At 47.1% G+C, this 21,719-nt stretch overlaps 1 protein-coding gene across 1 annotated transcript in view; it reads left to right on the top strand.

The window, feature by feature from the left end:
• PLEKHO2 (pleckstrin homology domain containing O2) overlaps nucleotides 1-21,719 on the top strand; it is a 103,114-nt gene that overhangs the window by 40,878 nt on the left and 40,517 nt on the right. The window contains exon 2 of the mRNA XM_040342312.1: nucleotides 20,033-20,179. Within this exon, the coding sequence (XP_040198246.1) occupies nucleotides 20,033-20,179 (147 nt within the window). The remainder of the gene's footprint in view (nucleotides 1-20,032; nucleotides 20,180-21,719) is intronic.

Here is a 21,719-nt window from a genome sequence, read left to right as displayed (position 1 = left end):
AAAGGACATCAATTTTATTTTGGTACAAGGTCGCACGACCGCGCAATTGTTAAAGTAGTGCAGTGCCGTATAACAAAAAATGGCCCAGTCAGTTTTCATTCTACTCTGTCTGCTATGAGGCTGCATGACTCCTGACCCCCTGTCAGGACAGTGCTGATTGGCCCTGTGCTGATCACATGCACCCTCCCAAGTAAAAAAAAAAAAAAAACTCTCTAGCAATATACACCAAACTGAGTATGTGCAGAGTGCCTCCAAGGCTCTGTACTATCAGCAGATGGATTGGGGACAGTAAAAGAAGGTGAGGATCAAACAGTCTTTTTACACAATGCAGAGGATTGACCCCCCTTTAGGTTCCACAGTGAATATAACAAGCATACTTTACTGCATATACAGACTGGGGTAGATTCAAGAAGCAATTGCGCCTGTGTAACCATAGGTTACACAGGCGCAATTGCTTACTTGCCCCGGCGTAACGAGTGCTCCTGATTCAGGAACCTCGTTACGCCGACTGCAGCCTAAGATCTGCGCGGCATAAGGCTCTTATGCCCACATATCTTAGGCTGAATTCTTGCGATGGCCGCTAGGTGGCGTTCCCGTTGTGCTCAGTGTATAGTATGCAAATTGCATACTAACACCGATTCACAACGTTGCGCGAGCCCTGCGTACGCAGTTTTAGTCGTTTACGTACGGCGGTTTTCGCGCAAGGCTGCCCCTGCTTTTAGCAGGGACAGCCCATGTTACGTATACCCGTCGTTCCCGCGCCGCGAAATTAGAATTTTACGTACTTTGCGTAAGTGAATGGTGAATGGCGCTGGACGCCATTCATGTTCACTTTGAAGCAAATGACGTCCTTGCGACGTCATTTGCCGCAATGCACGTAGGGAAAGTTTCCCGACGGAGCATGCGCTCTACGATCGGCGCGGGAACACGCCTAATTTAAATGATTCCCGCCCCCTACGGGATCATTTAAATTGCGTGCTCTTGCGCCGGGCATTTTGCCGGCGCGCCCGCGCAATTTACGGAGCTTCTGCTCCGTGTATCAAGGGTAGCGGAGCAAATTTGCGGGGGCCACTGATTTTACTGTTGCGGGTTTAGTAACACTTTAACCACTTTTGGACCGCCCCACGCAGATACACTGCGGCAGGATGGCCCTCCTGCCCGAAATCACGTAACGTACGTGCGTGACTTTGTGCACGTCTTCCACTGTGATTGGACACACGATGTCCGCTCGGACCCACTGATCGTTCTGAGAAGAGGCAGAAGGGCGTTCTGCCAGAGGGGAAATATGGAGATCTTGGGCCACAGTGAGAGTACACCGGCGTGTCTACTGATACGCCGGCGGACTTTCAAATTTCCCGCGTCGTATCTTTAGTTTGAATCCTCAAACCAAGATACGACGGCATCTGGGTTAGATCCGACAGGCGTACGCTTTCGGATCGTAGATGCAATACGTCGGCGTCCGCTGGGTGGAGTTCTCGTAGTTTTCCGCGTCGAGTATGGAAATTAGCTTTTTCCGACGATCCACGAACGTACGCGCGGCCGTCGCATTATCTTACGTCGTCTCTAGCCGGCTTTTTCCGGCGTATAGTTAAAGCTGCTATTTTGCGGCGTATAGTTAGACTTGCCATGTTAAGAATTGTCGTCGTTCCCGCGTCGAAATTTGATTTTTTTTTTTTTTTTGAGTAAGTCGTCCGTGAATCGGGATGGACGTAAGTCACGTCTAAGTTTAAAAAATTACGTCGTTGCGACGTCATTTCGCGCAATGCACAACGGAGCATGCGCAGTTCATTCGGCGCGGGGACGCGCTTCATTTAAATGAAACACGCCCCCTAATCGCCGATTTGAATTCCGCCGCCAGAAATACACTACGCCGCCGTAACTTACGGCGCAAATTCGTTGTAGATTTGAAACAAAGCCAAGTAAGTTACGGCGGCGTAGATACGATGCGCCGGTGCCGATCTATGTGGATCTGGCCCCTAGTGTTTCTGCTAAGCAGGAACACGGATCTCGGTTTTCCCCCCAGTCAAAGCGTTCCCTCCCACAGTTAGCAAGTACTCCCTAGGGACACGTTTAACCCTTTGATCGCCCCTAATGTTAAACCCTTCCCTGCCAGTGTCATTAGTACAGTAACAGTGCATTTTTTTTTAACACTGATCTTTGTATTTGTGTCACTGGTCCCCAAAAAGTGTCACTTAGTGTCAGATTGGTCCGCCGCAGTGTCACAGTCCCACTAAAAATCACTGATCGCCGCTATTACTATTAAAAAATAAATAAATAGAAATTCCATATTATATATATATACACAAAGGTTGCAGACGCTGTAACTTTTGCGCAAACCAATTAATATATGCTTATTATTTTTTGTTTTTTTGTTTTTTTTTACCAAATATTGGCCTAAATTGATAAAGAAATTCGATTTTTTACTGTATACGTTTTATTGCAGAAAGTACTAAATATTTTAAAAAAAAAAAATTCAAAATTGTCGCTCTATTTTTGTTTTATATCGCAAAAAATAAAAACCGCAGAGGTGATCAAATACCACCAAAAGAAAGCTCTATTTGTGGGAAAAAAAGGACGTCAATTTTGTTTGGGAGCCACGTCGCACGACTGCGCAATTGTCAGTTAAAGTGCCGCATTGCCAAAAAAAACTGCCTGGTGGGGAAGGGGGGTAAAACCCTCCGGGGCTGAAGTGGATAAATAGGCCCAGATTCACAAAGCACTTACGCCGACGTATAACAAGTTACGCCGACGTAAGTGCCAATATGCGCCGGCGTATATGTGTGCGGCAGACCCACGAACCAACATGCGCCTAAAAACAGGCTACACCCCGCCGATGTAGCTTGCACACGCCGGCGTAGGGCGGGCGCACATATGGGCTGGGCTCATGGTGGCACTCCCATTGATTAGCCATTCAAACATGCAAATGAGGGAAATACGCCGATTCACGAACGTGCGTGTGCCCGGCGCACGCGCGTAAGTTGTACGTCCGGCGTGAAGTTATTCCCCATAAATGAGGTGCAACCCGGCAACAGACATACACAGGTCTGCACCAGGGAACACAAGCCGGCGTATTGTGCGTTGGACGCGTGTCTGGCTGGGCGTACGTTACGTTCACGGCGTACGCGGTGATCCGACGAAGCTTAGGCAGTTGTGCCGGTGTGGTTGTGAGCAGGCGCAGGGGGGTGCTGTGTATGCGTCCACGTCACGGCGCATGGGCAGTTCGTGATACGTACCTGTCTGGCGCTCGGCCTATTATTTGCATGGGGTCACGCCCACTTTCACCTACGTCGGCGTGCGCCTTCGAAACCCTTCGCCACTCTGGCGCAGCGTTGGGAGCACTGGCTTGCTGAATGCAATGCTTGCCTCTCCGCGCGATGTTAGCGTGGCGTGTGCGCTACGGCGGTGTAATGTGCGCCTTGCTCTCTAAGGGCCAGATTCAGAGAGAGAGTACGCCGGAGTATCTACTGATACGCCGGCGTACTTTCAAATTACCCGCGTCGCATCTTTAGTTTGAATCCTCAAACCAAGATACGACGGCATCTGGGTTTGATCCGACAGGCGTACGTCTTCGGATCGTAGATGCAATACTTCGGCGTCCGCTGGGTGGAGTTTGCGTCGTTTTCCGCGTTGGGTATGCAAATGAGCTTTTTCCGGCGATCCACGAACGTACGCGCGGTCGTCGCATTCTCTTACGTCGTCTCTAGTCGGCTTTTATCGGCGTATAGTTAAAGCTGCTATTTTGCGGCGTATAGATAGACTTGCCATGTTAAGTATGGCCGTCGTTCCCGCGACGAAATTTTTTTTTTTTTTTAGTTTTTGCGTAAGTCGTCCTTGACTAGGGATGGACGTAAGTCATGTCTAAGTTCAAAAAATGACGTCGTTGCGACGTCATTTCGCGCAAAGCACGGCGGTAAATTTCGAAACGGAGCATGCGCAGTTCAATCGGCGCGGGGACGCGCTTCATTTAAATGAATCACGCCCCGTAATCGCCGATTTGAATTCCGCTGCCAGAAATACACTACGCCGCCGTAACTTACGTTGCGCAATCTTTCAGGATTCAAACCAAAGCCGGAAAAGTTACGGCGGCGTAGCGTATCTCAGAGACAGTTTAGTTCCGCTTTACAGACTTGTTACAAACAATGGGGGCAGATTAGTTGTGACACGTTGTTGTTGTTTTGGGCAAGCAGTGGAAGTCTTGCGTAAAGTTCTTGCAACATTTTCATTTTCATTCAAACAATTCATATTTGTGACACTTTTACTGTCTTTTGTGATTGTTGCGCCAACATTCATGAGGAAATAACACATTGGGCCAGATTCACGTAGGTTAGCGGATCATTAGATCCGCGTAACCTACGTGATTTAAGATCCGCCGCCGCAATTTTTTGAGGCAAGTAGGTAATTCACAAAACACTTACCTCAAAACTTGCGGCGACGGATCGTAAATCCCCCGGCGGAATTAAAATTCCGCGGCTAGGGGGAGTGTAGTATTTAAATCAGGCGCGCCCCCGCGCCGATTTAAATGCGCATGCGCCGTCCGCGAATTTTCCCGGCGAGCATTGCTCCCAATGACGTCGCAAGGACGTCATTGGTTTCGGCGTGAGCGTAACTTGCGTCCAGCGCTTTGGAGAATCGATGTACGCAAACGATGTAAAATTTCAAAATTCGACGCGGGAACGACGGCCATACTTAACATTGGCTGCGCCTCATAGAAGCAGGGGTAACTATACGCCGGAAAAAGCCGAACGCAAACGACGTAAAAAAAAAAGCGCCGGGTGGTCGTTCGTTTCGGAATCGGCGTATCTCCTCATTTGCATAATCGTCGCGTAAATAAAGCGAAACGCCACCTACCGGCCGGCCGGGAATTGCAGCCTAAGATCCGACGGTGTAACACACTTACACCTGGCGAATCTTAGGCATATCTATGCGTAACCTGATTCTATGAATCAGCCGCATAGATACGACCGAAGTAAATCAGAGATACGACGGTGTATCAGGAGATACACCGTCGTATCTCTATGTGAATCTGGCCCTGTATCTGAGGTCAGTAACGATGAGCTTAGGTTCAGTCGCACCGAAGAAGTCAGCTGTCCTTGCTGGGCGAATGAGCTGCGGGCGGGAGATTCCACAACGCGCCGGGGGTGCACCTCACCCCATCTGACCCAATATGGACATATTGGGGTTCATTTACTAAAAGGAAAAATCAGCTGTTCACTTTGCAGGAAAAATTGCCCCAAAGTTTAGTGAATGAGGTGAAGCTCTGATGACTTTTATCATCCAATCATGCGCAAGCAAAAATTATTTAACCACTTCCTTACTGGGCACATATACCCCTTCCTGACCAGGTAAAATTTCAGCTTGTGGCACTGCGTCACTTTAACTGACAATTGCGCGGTCGTGCGATGTGGCTCCCAAACAAAATTGACGTCCTTTTTTCCCCACAAATAGAGCTTTCTTTTGGTGGTATTTGATCGCCTCTGCGGTTTTTATTTTTTGCGCTATAAACAAAAATAGAGTGACAATTTTGAAAAAAAAACAATATTTTTTACTTGTTGCTGTAATAAATAGCCCAATTTTTTTAAAAAAAAAACATTTTTCTCAGTCTAGGTGATACGTATTATTATTCTACATATTTTTGAAAAAAAAAAAAAAAATCGCAAGAAGCGTCTGGTTTGCGCAAAAGTTATTGCGCTTACAAAATAGGGGACAGAATTATTATTATTTTTTATTATTTTTTTTACTACTAATGGCGGCGATCAGCATTTTTTTCGTGACTGCGACATTATGGCGGACACATCGGACACTTTTGACACATTTTCGGCGCCATTCACATTTATACAGTGATCAGTGCTATAAATATGCACTAATTACTGTATAAATGTGACTGGCACTGAAGGGGTTAACACTAGAGGGTGAGGAAGGGGTTAAATGTACTACCTGGGTGTGTTCTAACTGTGGGGGGAGGGGGGGTGACTGGGGGAGGTGACCGATCTATGTCCCTATGTACAAGGGACACAGATCGGTCTCCTCTCTCCCCTGACAGGACATGGATCTCTGTGTTTACACACAGAGCTCCACGTCTTGTCACGGCCGCCAGGCACTCGCATCGGCACCTCAGCGATGCCGCGCGCACGCGCGCACCCGTGACGCTGGATGCGCGCTCAGGCCGTAAAAACGCGGCCAGTTAGAGATTCAGAACCACCCCGCGGCCTTATAAAGTCGTACGGCCGTCGGGTAGTGGTTAATTTTCCTTTTCTGTGATTGGGTGTTCTTTGCTAAGTGAAACTTCACCGCATTCACTAAGCTCTGGGGAAAAGTGCAACTTTCCTTGCCAAGCGAACAGCCTATTTGCCTTTAGTAAATCAAGCCCATTAACCACTTAAGGACCGCCGCCTGCACATATACGTCGGCAGAATGGCACGGCTGGGCACAAGCACGTACAGGTACGTCCTCTTTAAGTGCCCAGCCGCGGGTCGCGGGCGCGCGCCCGCGACCCGGTCCGAAGCTCCGTGACCGCGGGACCCGCGGACCCGATCGCCGCTGGAGTCCCGCGATCAGTCGCCGGAGCTGAAGAACGAGGAGAGGTGTGTGTAAACACAGCTTCCCCGTTTTTCACTGTGGCGCCGTCATCAATCGTGTGTTCCCTTTTATAGGGAAACACAATCAATGACGTCACACCTACAGCCACACCCCCCTACAGTTAGAAACACAAATGAGGTCACACTTAACCCCATCATGCTCCCCTAGTGGTTAACTCCCAAACTGCAATTGCTATTTTCACAGTAAACAATGCATTTTTAATGCATTTTTTGCTGTGAAAATGACAATGGTCCCAAAAATGTGTCAAAATTGTCCGATGTGTCCGCCATAATGTCGCAGTACCGAAAAAAAAAACGCTGATCGCCGCCATTCCTAGTAAAAAAAAAATATTAATAAAAATGCCATAAAAATACCCCCTATTTTGTAAACGCTATAACTTTTGAGCAAAGCAATCAATAAACGTTTATTGCGATTTTTTTTTTTTTTTACGAAAAATATGTAGAAGAATACGTATCGGCCTAAACTGAGGAAAAAAATAGTTGTTTTTATATATTTTTGGGGATATTTATTATAGCAAAAAGTAAAAAATATTCATTTTTTTCAAAATTTACGCTCTAATTTTGTTTATAGTGCAAAAAATAAAAACCGCAGAGGTGATCAAATACCAACCAAAAGAAATCTCTATTTGTGGGAAAAAAAGGACGCCAATTTTGTTTGAGAGCCACGTCGCACGACCGCGCAATTGTCAGTTAAAGCGACGCAGTGGCGAATCGCAAAAAGTGCTCTGGTCTTTGACCAGCAATATGGTCCGGGGGTTAAGTGGTTAATAAAAATAAAAAAAAAATCATCTTATACAAAAACATAATTTCCCTTCACCGATCTTCATGTCAGTCGATCGTATTTTTTAAAGAGAAACAGGAAATGAGAGCAGGAGATGCTTTTCCTGGAAATGATTGCTAAGCAAATGACATCCGACAAAGAAGCAGCAGAACATCATCTGTGAAATAAAGTTCTAATAGATCTGATTTCTGCAGACAAAGGTCCCGGATACTTCAAATCAACGGGCTAGATTCAGAAAGAATTTACTTCGGCGTATCAATAGATATTGATACGCCGCGTAAATTCAAAGCTGCGCCGGCGTATATTCTTTCTGTATTCAGAAAGCAAGATACGCCGAAATTAGGCTAAAATCCGACTGGCGTAAGTCTCCTACGCCGTCGTATCTTAGGGTGCATATTTACGCTGGCCGCTAGGTGGCGCCTCTGTCGATTTACGCAAGGAATATGCAAATTAGGTAGATACGCCGATTCAGAAAGGTACGTCTGCCCGGCGCATTTTTTTACGTTAGGCTTTTTCCGGCGTAAAGTTACCCCTGCTATATGAGGCGTATCCTATGTTAAGTATGGACGTCGGGCCAGCGTTGAATTTTCCGTCGATTACGTCGTTTGCGTAAGTCGTTCGCGAATAGGGCTGTGCGGAAGTTACGTTCACGTCTAAAGCATTGACGATTTGCGGCGTACTTTCGAGCATGCGCACTGGGATTCTTTCACGGATGGCGCATGCGCCGTTCGTAAAAAAACCCGTCAAGTATGTGGGGTCATAAGTCATTTAAATAAAACGCGCCCACATCGCCCACATTTGAATTAGGCGGGCTTACGCCGGACCACATGCGCTACGCCGCCGTAACTTAGGGCGCAAGTTCTTTATGAATACGGAACTTGCGCCCTAAGTTACGGCGGCGTAACGTATCTGAGATACGTTACGCCCGCAGAAAATTACGCCGGGCTATCTTAATCTAGCCCAACATCTTTAGGAAAAAAAGACTCTGCGCTCTTCTCTTCTCTCATGTGACAAGTGACGCCAATTACTAAAATAAACGTCACTTTTAACCCTTGTGCTGCCAGAGTCATTTTTGCTTTTTTTTTTTTTGCATTTTAGGCCTGAACCCCGCCCCCCACCATTATAATATAATTTCTGAAAGAAGAGACCCTGGAGAATAAAATAGCGGCAGTTCCAATGTCTTATGATATTGCAGCCACTGACACCAATATTCAGGGATATTATTGCGGACACAGCCACCAATGCTGAGGGGTATTATTGCTATCGTTGACACCAATGCTGGGGGTTATTATTGTGGCCACTTACACCAATACTGGGGGTTATTATTGTGATCACTGACACCAATGCTGGGGGTTATTATTGCAATCACTGGGGTAGATTCAGTAAGCAATTGCGTCTGCGTATCCATAGATACGCAGCGCAATTGCTTAGTTGCGCCGGCGTATCGACTTTTCTGTATTCAGAAAGCTCGATACGCCGACTGCAGCCTAAGATATGACTGGCATAAGGCTCTTATGCCGTCGTATCGTAGGCTGCATTCTTACGATGGCCGCTAGGTGGCGTTCCCGTAGTGGTCAGCGTAGAGTATGCAAATTGCATACTCACGCCGATTCACAACCGTACGCGCGCCCTGCGTTTGCATTTTACGTCGTTTGCGTTCGTCGGTTTCTACGTAAGGCTGCCCATGCTATTAGCAGGGGCAGCCAATGCTACGTATACCCGTCGTTCCCGCGTCGCGATTTTTAAAAATTACGTAGTTTGCGTAAGTGAATCGTGAATGGCGCTGGACGCCATTTACGTTCACGTTGAAGCAAATGACGTCCTTGCGACGTCATTTACCACAATGCACGTCGGGAAAGTTTCCCGACGGAGCATGCGCACTACTTTCGGCGCGGGAACGCGCCTAATTTAAATGATCCACGCCCCCTACGGGATCATTTAAATTACACGCGTTTACCCGGGGCAGTTTTACGGAGCGCACGCGCAAATTACGGAGCTACTGCTTCGTGAATGAAGCGTAGCGCAAGTAATTTACGGAGGCGTAGCGTAAAAACGGTACGCTGCGCCTTCGTAGTAGTGCGCGCCCCTACCTGAATCCACCCCACTGATACCAATGCTGGGGGTTATTATTGTGGCCACTGATACCAATGCTGGTGGTTATTATTGCAATCACTGACACCAATACTGGGGGTAATTATTGTGGCCACTGATACCAATCCTGGGGGTTATTATTGTGATCACTGACACCAATCCTGGGGGTTATTATTGTGATCACTGATACCAATCCTGGGGGTTATTATTGTGATCACTGACTCCCAATGCTGGGGGTTATTATTGTGATCACTGATACCAATCCTGGGGGTTATTATTATGCTCATTGACACCAATGCTGGGGGTTATTATTATGCTCATTGACACCAATGCTGGTGGTTATTACTGCGCTCATTGACACCAATGTTGGGAGTTATTGTGATCACTGACACCAATGCTGAGGGCTAATATTGCTGCCAATGTTCAGGGATATTATTGCGATCAATGACACCAATGTTGTTGTTTTTTTTTTATTGTGATCACTGACACCAATGCTGGGGGTTATTGAGAAACAGGGGGGTGCCGCCGCTAATTGAGAAAATTGAGAAGCGGGGGTGCCACGGATTGAGAAGCGGGGGGGGCAGTGAATTAAGAAGCGGAGGGTGCTGCTGCCGCAAATTTTGGGTGCTGACGAAAAAAAAAACAATTACAAAAAAAAAAGAAATAAAGAAATATATATATATATATATATATATATATATATATATATATATATATATATATATATATATATATAAAAAGGGTAGCCATCCGGGTCCCTGGAAAAAAAAAAAAAAAAAAAAAATATGTTATAAAAAAAAAAAGGGAGGGTTGCCACCCGGGCCCCTTACAGGTGTACTGCCTGTACCCACCTGATGGCAGCCCTGACTGGGATGGCATTTAAAGTTAATGTGCGTGTAAAGGCAGGCGTCCCAATACTTTTGGTAACATTGTGTATATTACTTTTAGAACCTGCACAGGACTTAGAATGGCTCAGAGCTACACAGAGATGTGTGAAGTCTGGACTCACGTCTATCAGAGGAGGAATCAGTAAATAGTTTCCATGCCTGTCTGTTGCCTCTCCCTGTAGCCCCTCTGTGCAGCCACTCCTTGCTGCTATTTCTGGCAATATCTCATTGTTTATCCAGCTTCCTCTGTGCCATTTCCCTTTGTCCTTGTTACCTGATCATTTCCACTTCATATTCCCCTCTCACTTTCCCATCAACAAGACATTTCCATCTGCCTGGGTGTTTTCACCCGGACTATTCATATCTCCCCCCCGACCTAGGAGGACTTACATGGCGGATCGGATGTGATATATACATAGTAATTACGGTGGGGATCGAAAATTTGTATTAATGTGCATAACAAAGCCAAGGAAAGATGGAAAAATCTCCAAAAGGCATCAAATTACAGATTAGACATTCTTATAACATGTCAAAAAAAAGTTAGATTTTATTTCCATCATTTACACTTTCAAAATGACAGAAAAAACAAAAAAATGGCGTCTGTAAAAGTTTGGGCGCCCTTACGCTTTGAGGCGACTTGAGTTTCCGGAGAGTGGAACGTCGCACTGGAAATCGAGCGACTTTGGAGTCCCACAAGTGTGAACGGAACCTGAGAGAACCGAATAAAATATTTAAAAAACTGTAACAAAATATTTTTTTGTTTAACCACTTCAATACCGGGCACTTTTACCCCCTTCCTGCCCAGGCCGATTTTCAGCATTCGGCGCTGTCGCATTTTGAATGACAATTGCGCAGTCGCACACTGTACCCATATGATATTTCTATCATTTCTTCCCACAAATAGAGCTTTCTTTGGTGGTATTTGATCACATCTGCGGTATTTTTATTTTTTGCGATACAAATAATAAAAGACTGAAAATGTTGAAAAAAAAAAAACTGTTTTTCTTAGTTTCAGTTATAAAGATTTGTAAATAAGAACGTTTTTTTCTCCTTCACTGTTAAGGCTGCACTCATGGGCACTGTTGAGATGGCACTGATATGCAGCACTGATGGGCATTGATAAGCACTGATGGGCACTGATAAGCAGCACCGATGGGCACTGATGAGGTAGCACTGATGGGCACTGATGAGATAGCACTGAGGAGGCACTAATATGCAGCACTGATGGCCACTGATAGGCAGCATTTATGGACACTGATAGGCAGCACCGATTGGCACTGATGAGGCAGCATAGATGGGCACTGATGAGGTAGCATTTAGGAGGATGCACTAATATGCAGCAATGATGTTCACTGATAGGCGGCACGTATGGGCACTAATGGGCGGCATTGATGGGTGGCACTGATGAGCACTGAAAGGCAGCACTGACTGGCATCACTGATGGGCACTGATAGGCGCCACGTATGCACAACACTCATGGGCACTGAGAGGTGGCGCTGATGGGCACTGAAAGGCATCACTGATGAGCACTGACTGGCATCACTGAGCACTGACTGGCATCACTGATGAGCACTGACTGGCATCACTGATGGGCACTGATGAGGCAGCACTGATGGGTACTGATGAGACAGCACTGTAGGGCACTGATGAGACAGCATTGAGGAGGAGGCACTAATATGCAACACTGATGGGCACTTATAGGTGGCAATGATGGGTACTGATAGGTGGCAAGTATGGGCAGCACTGATGACCACTAATGGGCGGCATTGTTGGGCGGCACTGGTGGGCACTGAAAGGCAGCCCTGACTGGCATCACTGATGGGCACTGATAGGCACCACGTATGGACAACACTGATAGGCAGCACTGAAAGGCAACACTGACTGGCATTACTGATTGGCACAAATTGATGAGCACTGACTGGAATCACTGCTGGGCACTGTCGGGGCTGCACTGATTATCTATACAGGTCTGCCCTGTGAGGAAATGCAGCTGATGGGCTCTCCTCTCCTCACACGCTGTCAGTGGAAGGAAAGGAATGCCGACAACCGGTATTTCCTTGTTTACATGTAATCAGCTGTGATTATCTGTACACATGAGTAAAGAGCCTCGTCACCGGCGTTTTACCGAGATCCTAGGGACACAGCGCACCGGAATGCCCCACTGTGCAGTGTGACGTCATATGACATCACCCCAGAACGAGAGGGCGCCCCACCCGTCGTCATTAGTCTACACGGCGGGCAGGAGGCGGTGAAATAAAAACTGTTCGTTCCGTTCCCATATGAGAATTGTTGTGGAGTTTGTCAGAATCGGCGGTGGAATGTGGTGTACACACGAACCGAAAATCGCACGATCGTTCCTCGGACAAAGATCTTCGCCTGATTTTCTTCTGAATATAACAGTCCTCTGTATTCTTCTCGTGAGCTTTGTGTATTTCTTCCAGATTTGCGCCGTGATCCAGTGCGACGCTTTGCTCTGTGCGGAGCTTCCTGTGGGTCACCACTTCTCTCTCACCTTGTGCAGAGTGACTGCTCTCGTCTCTGCAGGGTCTCTGGAAGGAAGAAAGCACAGCGATATTCTGTGCCATACGAAGCTAAGCGGGGCGATAACTTCTCCGCAGGGTGTGTAAACCTTGCAAGAAGATCTGAGCAAATGAATTGTGGGGCAACTATTTAATAAGTATTTGGGTGGCAAATATATGAATGCAATCTATAACTGGGGGGAGAACCTCTGGGTGACCAGACATCCCTGGTTTCAGGGGACAGTCCCCGGATTGAGGACACTGTCCCAGGCAGAGGTGGCTCTTTAATTAGGCAAATTAGGCGGACGCCTAAGGCCTCACACTCACAGGGGCCTCGCGGCTGCCTAACTTACTCAATGCATTACCCCAGTTTTGAGGGACAGCTAGGGACCTTAACGTTGCTGTGCTCAGGCAGCGTTAACAGCCCTGACTCGGGAGCGGGGCCGCCAGCGTCCCTAACAACCAGTGAATATCGGTGACACCACCCCTTGTGACGTCAATGACCCAGCATGCCCTCAGTCAATGATGTCACAAGGGGACGGGTTCAGCAGGTGACATCTCCGGGTGGCCCCTGCCCCTCAGGTATTAAAGAGCAGGATCTGGGGGCCACCTTGTTAAAGGGGGTGTTTCCAGATTCCGATAGGCCCCCTGCCCGCAGACCCCCACAATCACCGGCCAGGGTTGTGGGGAAGAGGCTCTCGTCCTTGAATTATTTTTCCCATAATGGGCGTGAGTGGGGCCCCATGTCAAGTTTTGCCTAAGGCCTCACAAGGCCTAGAGCCGCCTCTGGTCCCCGGACCAAGTCTGTCCCCAGTTTTGTCCCCGGATTGGATTTGAACAGGGGCAATTTCAAAGACAAAAAATAAACAAATCTGAGTTGTACCAACCCCTAACCCCCCCGCCCGCGCGCGCTCCACCTCTAGCTTAGGGGGTTGTATTTTTTCCATTATCTGTGCCCCTTTCTGATGATCATGTGCTGGTCGGAGCGGAGGGAATATTTCTTCAGTTTCGGGCGGATGCTCATTCAGCTCCGCTCGCATGTTCTTCTGCCTTGGCTCAAGTCCCGGCCAGCCACCTACCTGCTTATCTCCTTGGCTTTCCTTTGTGATCTTCCTCCGCTCCCCACCCAGTAATTTCCAGGGCCCGGAGAGTGAGACTTGACAGGCTGCGAGGTGGTGTAGCAGTGGCAACGGGGATTGAGTCGCTTAGGCTGCATTCACACTATAACACGGCGTACGCGGCGTATTTTGCCGCGATTTGTAACATTTTTTTTTTTTTTTAAACAAAACATTTAACATTGATGTCTATGCCGAACGCCGAAAGCCGCCTGAAAAAAAGGGTTCGGGACTTGTTTTCAGGCGGCAGACGTACAGCGTTTCGGCGTTCGGCGTGAGATGTGAACCATCTCAATGTAAATTCGCCCCTCCAGCGGCACGAGCGTCGCGCTTCAGGCCTAGGTGTGAATGGGCTCTTATTGCCGCCATTACCAGGGCTGGACTGGGACAAAAATTTGGCCCACTTTGAAAGGTCTCTCCCATGTCGGACGGACAACTCCCGCACCCCCCCCCCCCCCCCCCGCCACCCACACCCCCTCTCCCCCTTCACTTGCCATTCTACTTTATTAGAGTAGAAAGGCTGGTACTGGTACTCTTAGGCCTTGTACACACGGCCAGACATGTCCGATGAAAACGGTCCGCGGACCGTTTTCATCGGACATGTCTGCTGGGAGGTTTTGGTCTGATGTGTGTACACACCATCAGACCAAACTCCCCGCGGACAGAAAACGCGGTGATGTGGCGGCGACGTTGACACGGCGACGTGCGCGACCCAGGAAGTTCAATGCTTCCACGCATGCATCGAATCAATTCGACGCATGCGCGGGATTTCGGGCCAGGTTTCCAGCGGACAAGTTTCTTAGCATGCTAAGAAACTTTTGTCCGCTGAAAACCTGTCCGATAGGCCGGAAAACTGTCCGGTAGGCCCTACACACGGTCGGACATGTCCGCGGAAACTGGTCCGACGGACCAGTTTCAGCTGACATGTTCGGTCGTGTGTACAAGGCCTCATAGGCAGTACCAGTGGGAAAGCTAGACATTATTTCACCCGGGGCAAAGAACCAGTTCGGTGCCCCTCTTATGGGACAAGATTAGGCAGAAGTGAGAAACTCCCAGGCCATAGCTGTTGAGTCAGCTGTCTGTCCCCTCCCCCATGCTCCTCTGGTCCTCCCCCTGCTTCTCTGTTCCCCCCAGGTGAGCGCTGCAGGGAGGGAGAGGAGGTGAGTGCTGCGGGAAGGGAGAGACAGAGGAGCAGAGGGGGGCGGCGGTCTGCTGTCACTGAAGCCGGCCCACTGAGCCATCGGCCCACCGGGAAACTCCCTGTAGTCCCAATGGCCAGTCCATCCCTGCATTACTAGTAAAAAAAAATATGCCCCCGGTTTTCATTTAAAAAATCTGGTCACCATATCCTAGTAGATGATAGGCTCAGTAATGCCAAGCTGCTGCTAACAAAGCTCCTAGCCCTTACAATCTCCCCAAAAAATGTTTGTGCCTCGCCCGACTGCCACAGACACACTCATATGAACACAAACACCGTCGCTTGTGCACACCGGAGTGAGAGTAATAATTCTAGACCCATTATTCATAATTCTAAACTGATGACCTGTAGAGGTCTTTTAACCGGTTAACGCCCGCCCACTGTATATATACGTCCCGTTTTTAAAGATGGATATCTCGGTAACGGCAGCAGCTGCTGCCACAACCGAGGTATCCATCTCTTCTGTGGGCAGGCGTGTAAACGATAACGGCGGTCTCCGCGGCGGATTCGCCACGAGATCGCCGTTATCGGTGGCGGGAGAGGGGCCGGAGGCGATCGGGTGCTGCTGGCTCTTCAGTGAGGACGCGAGTGAGGGCAAGATGGCCCCCACCCGTCCTCATAGCTTTGCTGGGCGGAAGTGACGTCAAAACGTCAGTCCCGCCCAGCGTCTTAAAGAGACACATTTTTTGTTGTAATTTTTTTAAATGACAAAATTTCCGCTTTTTTTTTTTTTTTTTTTTTTTGCATTTAAGTCTAAATATGAGATCTGAGGTCTTTTTGACCCCAGATCTCATATTTAAGAGGACCTGTCATACTTTTTTCTATTACAAGGGATGTTTACATTCCTTGTAATAGAAATAAAAGTTACATAATTTTTTTTTTATTTCAGTGTAAAAAATTATAAAATCAATAAAAAGAAATAAGAAAACAAAAAATTTTTTTTTATAGGCGCCCCGACGAGCTTGCGCGCAGAAGCGAACACATACGCGAGTAGCGCCCGCATATGAAAACGGTGGTCAAACCACACAACTGAGGTATCGCAGCGATCGTTAGAGTGAGAGCAATAATTCTAGCCCTAGACCTACTCTGTAGCTCAAAAAATGCAACCTATAGAATTTTTTTAAACGTCGCCTATCGAGATTTTTAAGGGTAAAAGTTTGACGCCATGCCACGAGCGGGCGCAATTTTTAAGTGTGACATGTTGGGTATCATTTTACTCGGCGTAACATTATCTTTCACAATATATAAAAAAATTGGGCCAAATTTATTGTTGTCTTATTTTTTTAATTCAAAAAAGTGATTTTTTTCCAAAAAAAGTGCGCTTGTAAGACCGCTGCGCAAATACGGTGTGACAAAAAGTATTGCGATGACCGTCATTTTATTCTCTAGGGTGTTAGAAAAAATATATATAATGTTTGGGGGTTTTAAGCAATTTTCTAGCAAAAAAAACAGTTTTAGTCTTGTAAACGCGGAATCTGAAAAACAGTCTCGGGGCTTAAGTGGTTAAAGCATCGCCTATTATAGAAATGATAGGGCACTGAAGTTTGCCGCTGGTTTCACAGATGCATGTCATTTTAACGCTTCACATATTATTTTTTCGGCACAACCTGATCTTTTATATTATTCAAACTATAAATAACCACTCAAAGTGCCACATCCTTTCCATCTACATAACCACAGACCAAAAGACCTAAGGCATGAGCTTAACGGACTTTACTGACACACAGATTTGGACACTCATGTAGGTAAAACTATCATAACAAAATTGTATTAAAAAAAATATATATTAAAATACATTAAAACCTATTATAGGTCATAAAATATGCCAACAATACATACAATTATTGACTGCAAATATTTCCCAACATATAATAACTCTCCAAATACAGTGCCCTGAAAAAGTATTCATACCCCTTGAAATTTCCCACATCTTGTCATGTTACACCCAAAAACGTAAATGTATTTCATTTTTAAATGAAAAAAAAAAATGAAAAATTCCTTTAAATATTGTACCTGCTGGGTGTCTATAGTATGCCTGTGAAAACGTCTTTGAGAACCCGGGTCTTGCCCGAGGGAACATGTATCAATGGAAAAAAAGTTTTAAAAACGGTCTTTTTTTCAGGAGTCCTGAAAAAAACGACAGTTTTTAAAACTTTTTTTCCATTGATACATGTTCCCTGGGGTTCTCAACAGTGGCGGTGCGTCCATAGGGACGCAGGAGCGCCGCCCCCTCTGGCTCGCTCACAGCCAGTAAAATATACAGATTCATACACTGTATGAATCTGTATATTTTCGCCGCTGCTGCCCACTATTCAGATGGCCGGATGTTGAGCGCCGGTCAGCTGAATAGCGGCAGCTGACTGGCGGTGTGGAAGTACCTATCAGGGCCAGCCCTGAGGCTGTAGTCGGCTTCCTGAAGCTCATCCTCGGGGCGTACCGGCCGTGCATCCGAGGATAAGACTGACAGGCGTCTCAGCCAATCAGGTAACCTGATTGGCTGAAGCGTCATCGAGGGCGGGACAAGGGACATCGAGGGACGTAGAAGCCATAAAGGTAAGTGCCAGGGGGGGTACTGGGCACGGTGGTGACAAGTGGGGGCACAGTGGCTACAAGTGGGGGCATAGTGGCTACAAGTGGGGGCATAGTGGCTACAAGTGGGGGCATAGTGGCAACAATTGGGGGCACAGTAGCTACAATTGGGGGCACAGTGGCAACAATTGGGGGCACAGTAGCTACAATTGGGGGCACAGTAGCTACAATTGGGGGCACAGTGGCTACAATTGGGGGCACAGTGGCGACAATTGGGGGCACAGTGGCGACAATTGGGGGCACAGTGGCGACAATTGGGGGCACAGTGGCAACAATTGCGGGCACAGTGGCAACAATTGGGGGCACAGTGGAGACAATTGGGGGCACAGTGGATGTGTTTGATGGCATAGTGGTGACAATTGATGGCGCAGTGGCTGTGTTTTTATGGCATGGCACAGTGCCTGCGTTTTGATGGCATGGCACAGTGGCTGCGTTTTGATGGCACGGTGGCTGCGTTTTGATGGCATGGCACAGTGGCTGCGTTTTTATGGCACAGTGACTGCATTTGATGGCATGGCACAGTGGTGACAATTGATAGGTACAGTGAGGCTGCAATTGTTTTGTTTTTTTTTTGTTTGCGCCCCCCAAATATTTTGAGCACCAGCCGCCACTGGTTCTCAAAGACGTTTTCTGACAATAACTTGCATATTAGGCTTTAAAATGAGCACTTTTGAATTCGAACGTTCAAGTCCCATAGACGTCAATGGGGTTCTAAATGTTCGCGCGAACATTCGGAGGTGCAAACCGAACATGGGGGGGGGGGGGGGGGGTTCGGCTCATCCCTACACATGAATATGCTTTGACCTAAACCATTCCATTGTAGCTCTGGCTGTATGTTTCGGGTCATTGTCTTGCTGGAAGGTGAACCTCCGCCCCAGTCTCAAGTCTTTTGCAGACTCTAATGCCGCGTACACGCGATCATTTTTCGGCATGGAAAAAAACTAAGTTTTTCCAACTTCATCATTAAAACGACATTGCCCACACACCATCGTTTTTAGAAAATGCTCTAAAAAAAGCACGGTGACGTACAACACGTACGACGGCACTATAAAGGGGAAGTTCCATGCGGATGGCGCCACCCTTGGGGCTGCTTTTAGCTGATTGCGTGTTAATAAAAGACGATTTGCGCTTTTCTGTCTGTTACAGCGTGACGAATGTGCTTACTCCATTACGAACGCTAGTTTTACCAGAACGAGCGCACCTGTCTCATAACTCGCTTTTTTTTTTTTTAAATGCAATAAAACTATCCCCTATTTTGTAAACGCTATAAATTTGGCGCAAACCAATCGATAAACGCTTATTGAGATTTCTTTTACCAAAAATAGGTAGAAGAATACGTATCGGCCTAAACTGAGGGAAAAAAATAATGTTTTATATATTTTTGGGGGATATTTATTATAGCAAAAAGTAAAAAATATTGCATTTTTTTTTTCAAAATTGTCGCTCTATTTTTGTTTATAGCGCAAAAAATAAAAACCGCAGAGGTGATCAAATACCACCAAAAGAAAGCTCTCTTTGTGGGGAAATAAGGACGCCAATTTTGTTTGGGAGCCACGTCGCACGACCGCGCAATTGTCAGTTAAAGCGACGCAGTGCCGAATTGTAAAAACCCCTTGGGTCATTTAGCAGCATATTGGTCCGGTCCTTAAGTGGTTAAAAATGCCATAAAACTATCCCCTATTTTGTAAGCGCTATAAATTTTGCGCAAACCAATCGATAAACGCTTATTGCGATTTCTTTTACCAAAAATAGGTAGAAGAATACGTATCGGCCTAAACTGAGGGAAAACATTTTTTTTTATATATTTTTGGGGGATATTTATTATAGCAAAAAGTAAAAAATATTGCATTTTTTTCCAAAATTGTCGCTCTATTTTTGTTTATAGCGCAAACAATAAAAACCGTAGAGGTGATCAAATACCACCAAAAGAAAGCTCTATTTGTTGGGGGAAAAAAGGATGCCAATTTTGTTTGGGAGCCATGTCGCACGACCGCGCAATTGTCAGTTAAAGCGACGCAGTGACGAATCGCAAAAACTGGTCGGGTCCTTTACCTGCCTAAAGGTCTGGGGCTTAAGTGGTTAAGTAATCTTCAGACCTAAAATAAAATTTGCAAAAAAATGCTAAAAAGGTTCTGGGCAGTGAAAGGGTTAAGCCATTGCGCAGTAATAAGGAAACCCCCCGGGGTGATAAGGAGTTCTCATTTTCTGGGTTTCTCAATCGCTCATGTTAACCTCTTCTTATGTATTTGTTCTTAGGGAGTGAACGGGAAGAGCGTCTCACCGCCGGGACCTGCGAAGGCCTACAAGGCTGGCTGGCTGAAGAAGAGCGGCGGAATTCTGGGTCTATGGAAGGATCGCTACATTCTGATACAGAAGACACAGTTCCTCGTATGTGACCAGGAGGTAAGGAATCCCAAGGACAACCTGGGAGGATCAACAATGGCAACTACCGTATTTATCGCGGTATAACGCGCTCCCGCGTATACCGCGCACCCCTAAAGTTGCCCCGAATCCTGTGGAAAAAAAGTTTTTTTTGTACTTACAGTTTTGGTGTCTTGCGCGGCATCCATCGGCACCCTCGTCGGGTCTGGCGCCCGTCTGCGGCTTCGGGTGTCCTCTTCATCGGGTCCGGCGTCCTTTTGCGGCGTCTTCGCGTCCTCCCTGCTCGTTTCCCGCACCAAGTTTGAATACTGCGCCGACATATACAGAGCGCAGTACACTCGTGTATTGTCGGCAATGCTCGGCAACTCTCGCGCTGACGTCCTGTACGTCCAGGACGTGAGCGCGGAAGGAGCCGAGACTGCCCAACTATACCCAAATGTGTACTGCGCTCGGTATATGTCGGCGCAGTATTCAAAACTCGGCGCGGGAAAGCGGGTATCGGCGTATACCGCGCACCCACGATTTTGCCCTGATTCTGTCGTATCTCTGAGTCTGGCCGGTCGTATCTATGCGCCTGATTCTTAGAATCAGTTACGCATAGATTTATATTAGATCCGACCGGCGTAACATACGTCGAATCTTAACTGCATATTTACGCTGGCCGATAGGGGCGTGTACGCTGATTAACGCTTAGAAATATGTAAATCAGCTAGATACGCAAATTCACGAACATACGCCCGGCCGACGCAGTACAGATACGCCGTTTACGTTAGGCTTTTCCCGGCGTAAAGTTACCCCTGCTATATGAGGCGTACCAATGTTATGTATGGCCGTCGTTCCCGCGACGAAATTTGAAAAATTTACGCCGTTTGTGTAAGTCGTCCGTGAATGGGGCTGGACGTCATTTACGTTCATGTCGAAACCAATACGTCCTTGCGGCGTATTTGGAGCAATGCACACTGGGAGATGTCCACGGACGGCGCATGCGCCGTTCGTGAAAAACGTCAATCACGTCGGGTCACAGCACATTAACATAAAACACGCCCCCCTGTCCCACATTTGAATTAGGCGGGCTTACGCCGGCCTATTTACGCTACGCCGCCGCAACTTACGGAGCAAGTGCTTTGAGAATACTGCACTTGCCCGTCTAAGTTGTGGAGGCGTAACGTAAATAGGATACGTTACGCCCGCGCAAAGATACGCGGCTGTACGTGAATCCGGCCCTATGTCTCTCCAGGGTTGAAGAAACCTGGAATGATACATTTACCAATGTTAATACTTTCTTAAGGGCCCTTTCACACTGGGGCGTTTTTCAGGCGCTTTAGCGTTAAAAAAAGCGCCTGTACAGCGTAGGGTTGCCACCTTTTCTTCAAGTCAAACCCGAACACTTTAGCGGCCCACGGCAATTTTTTTTTTATAGTATAACCTATACATATATTTTGCTATTAAACACCATTTCTGATCATATGAAGTTAATACCAAGAGTTCCCCTTTACATCAGAGTCCTCAGAGCTCCCCCTTTTACATCTGAACTCGCAGAGTTCCCTTTCACTGTAAGGGG

Source organism: Rana temporaria, chromosome 3 (genome assembly GCF_905171775.1).
Source record: "Rana temporaria chromosome 3, aRanTem1.1, whole genome shotgun sequence".
Taxonomy (NCBI): Eukaryota; Metazoa; Chordata; class Amphibia; order Anura; family Ranidae; genus Rana; species Rana temporaria.
This window is presented reverse-complemented; position numbering and strand designations above follow the sequence as displayed.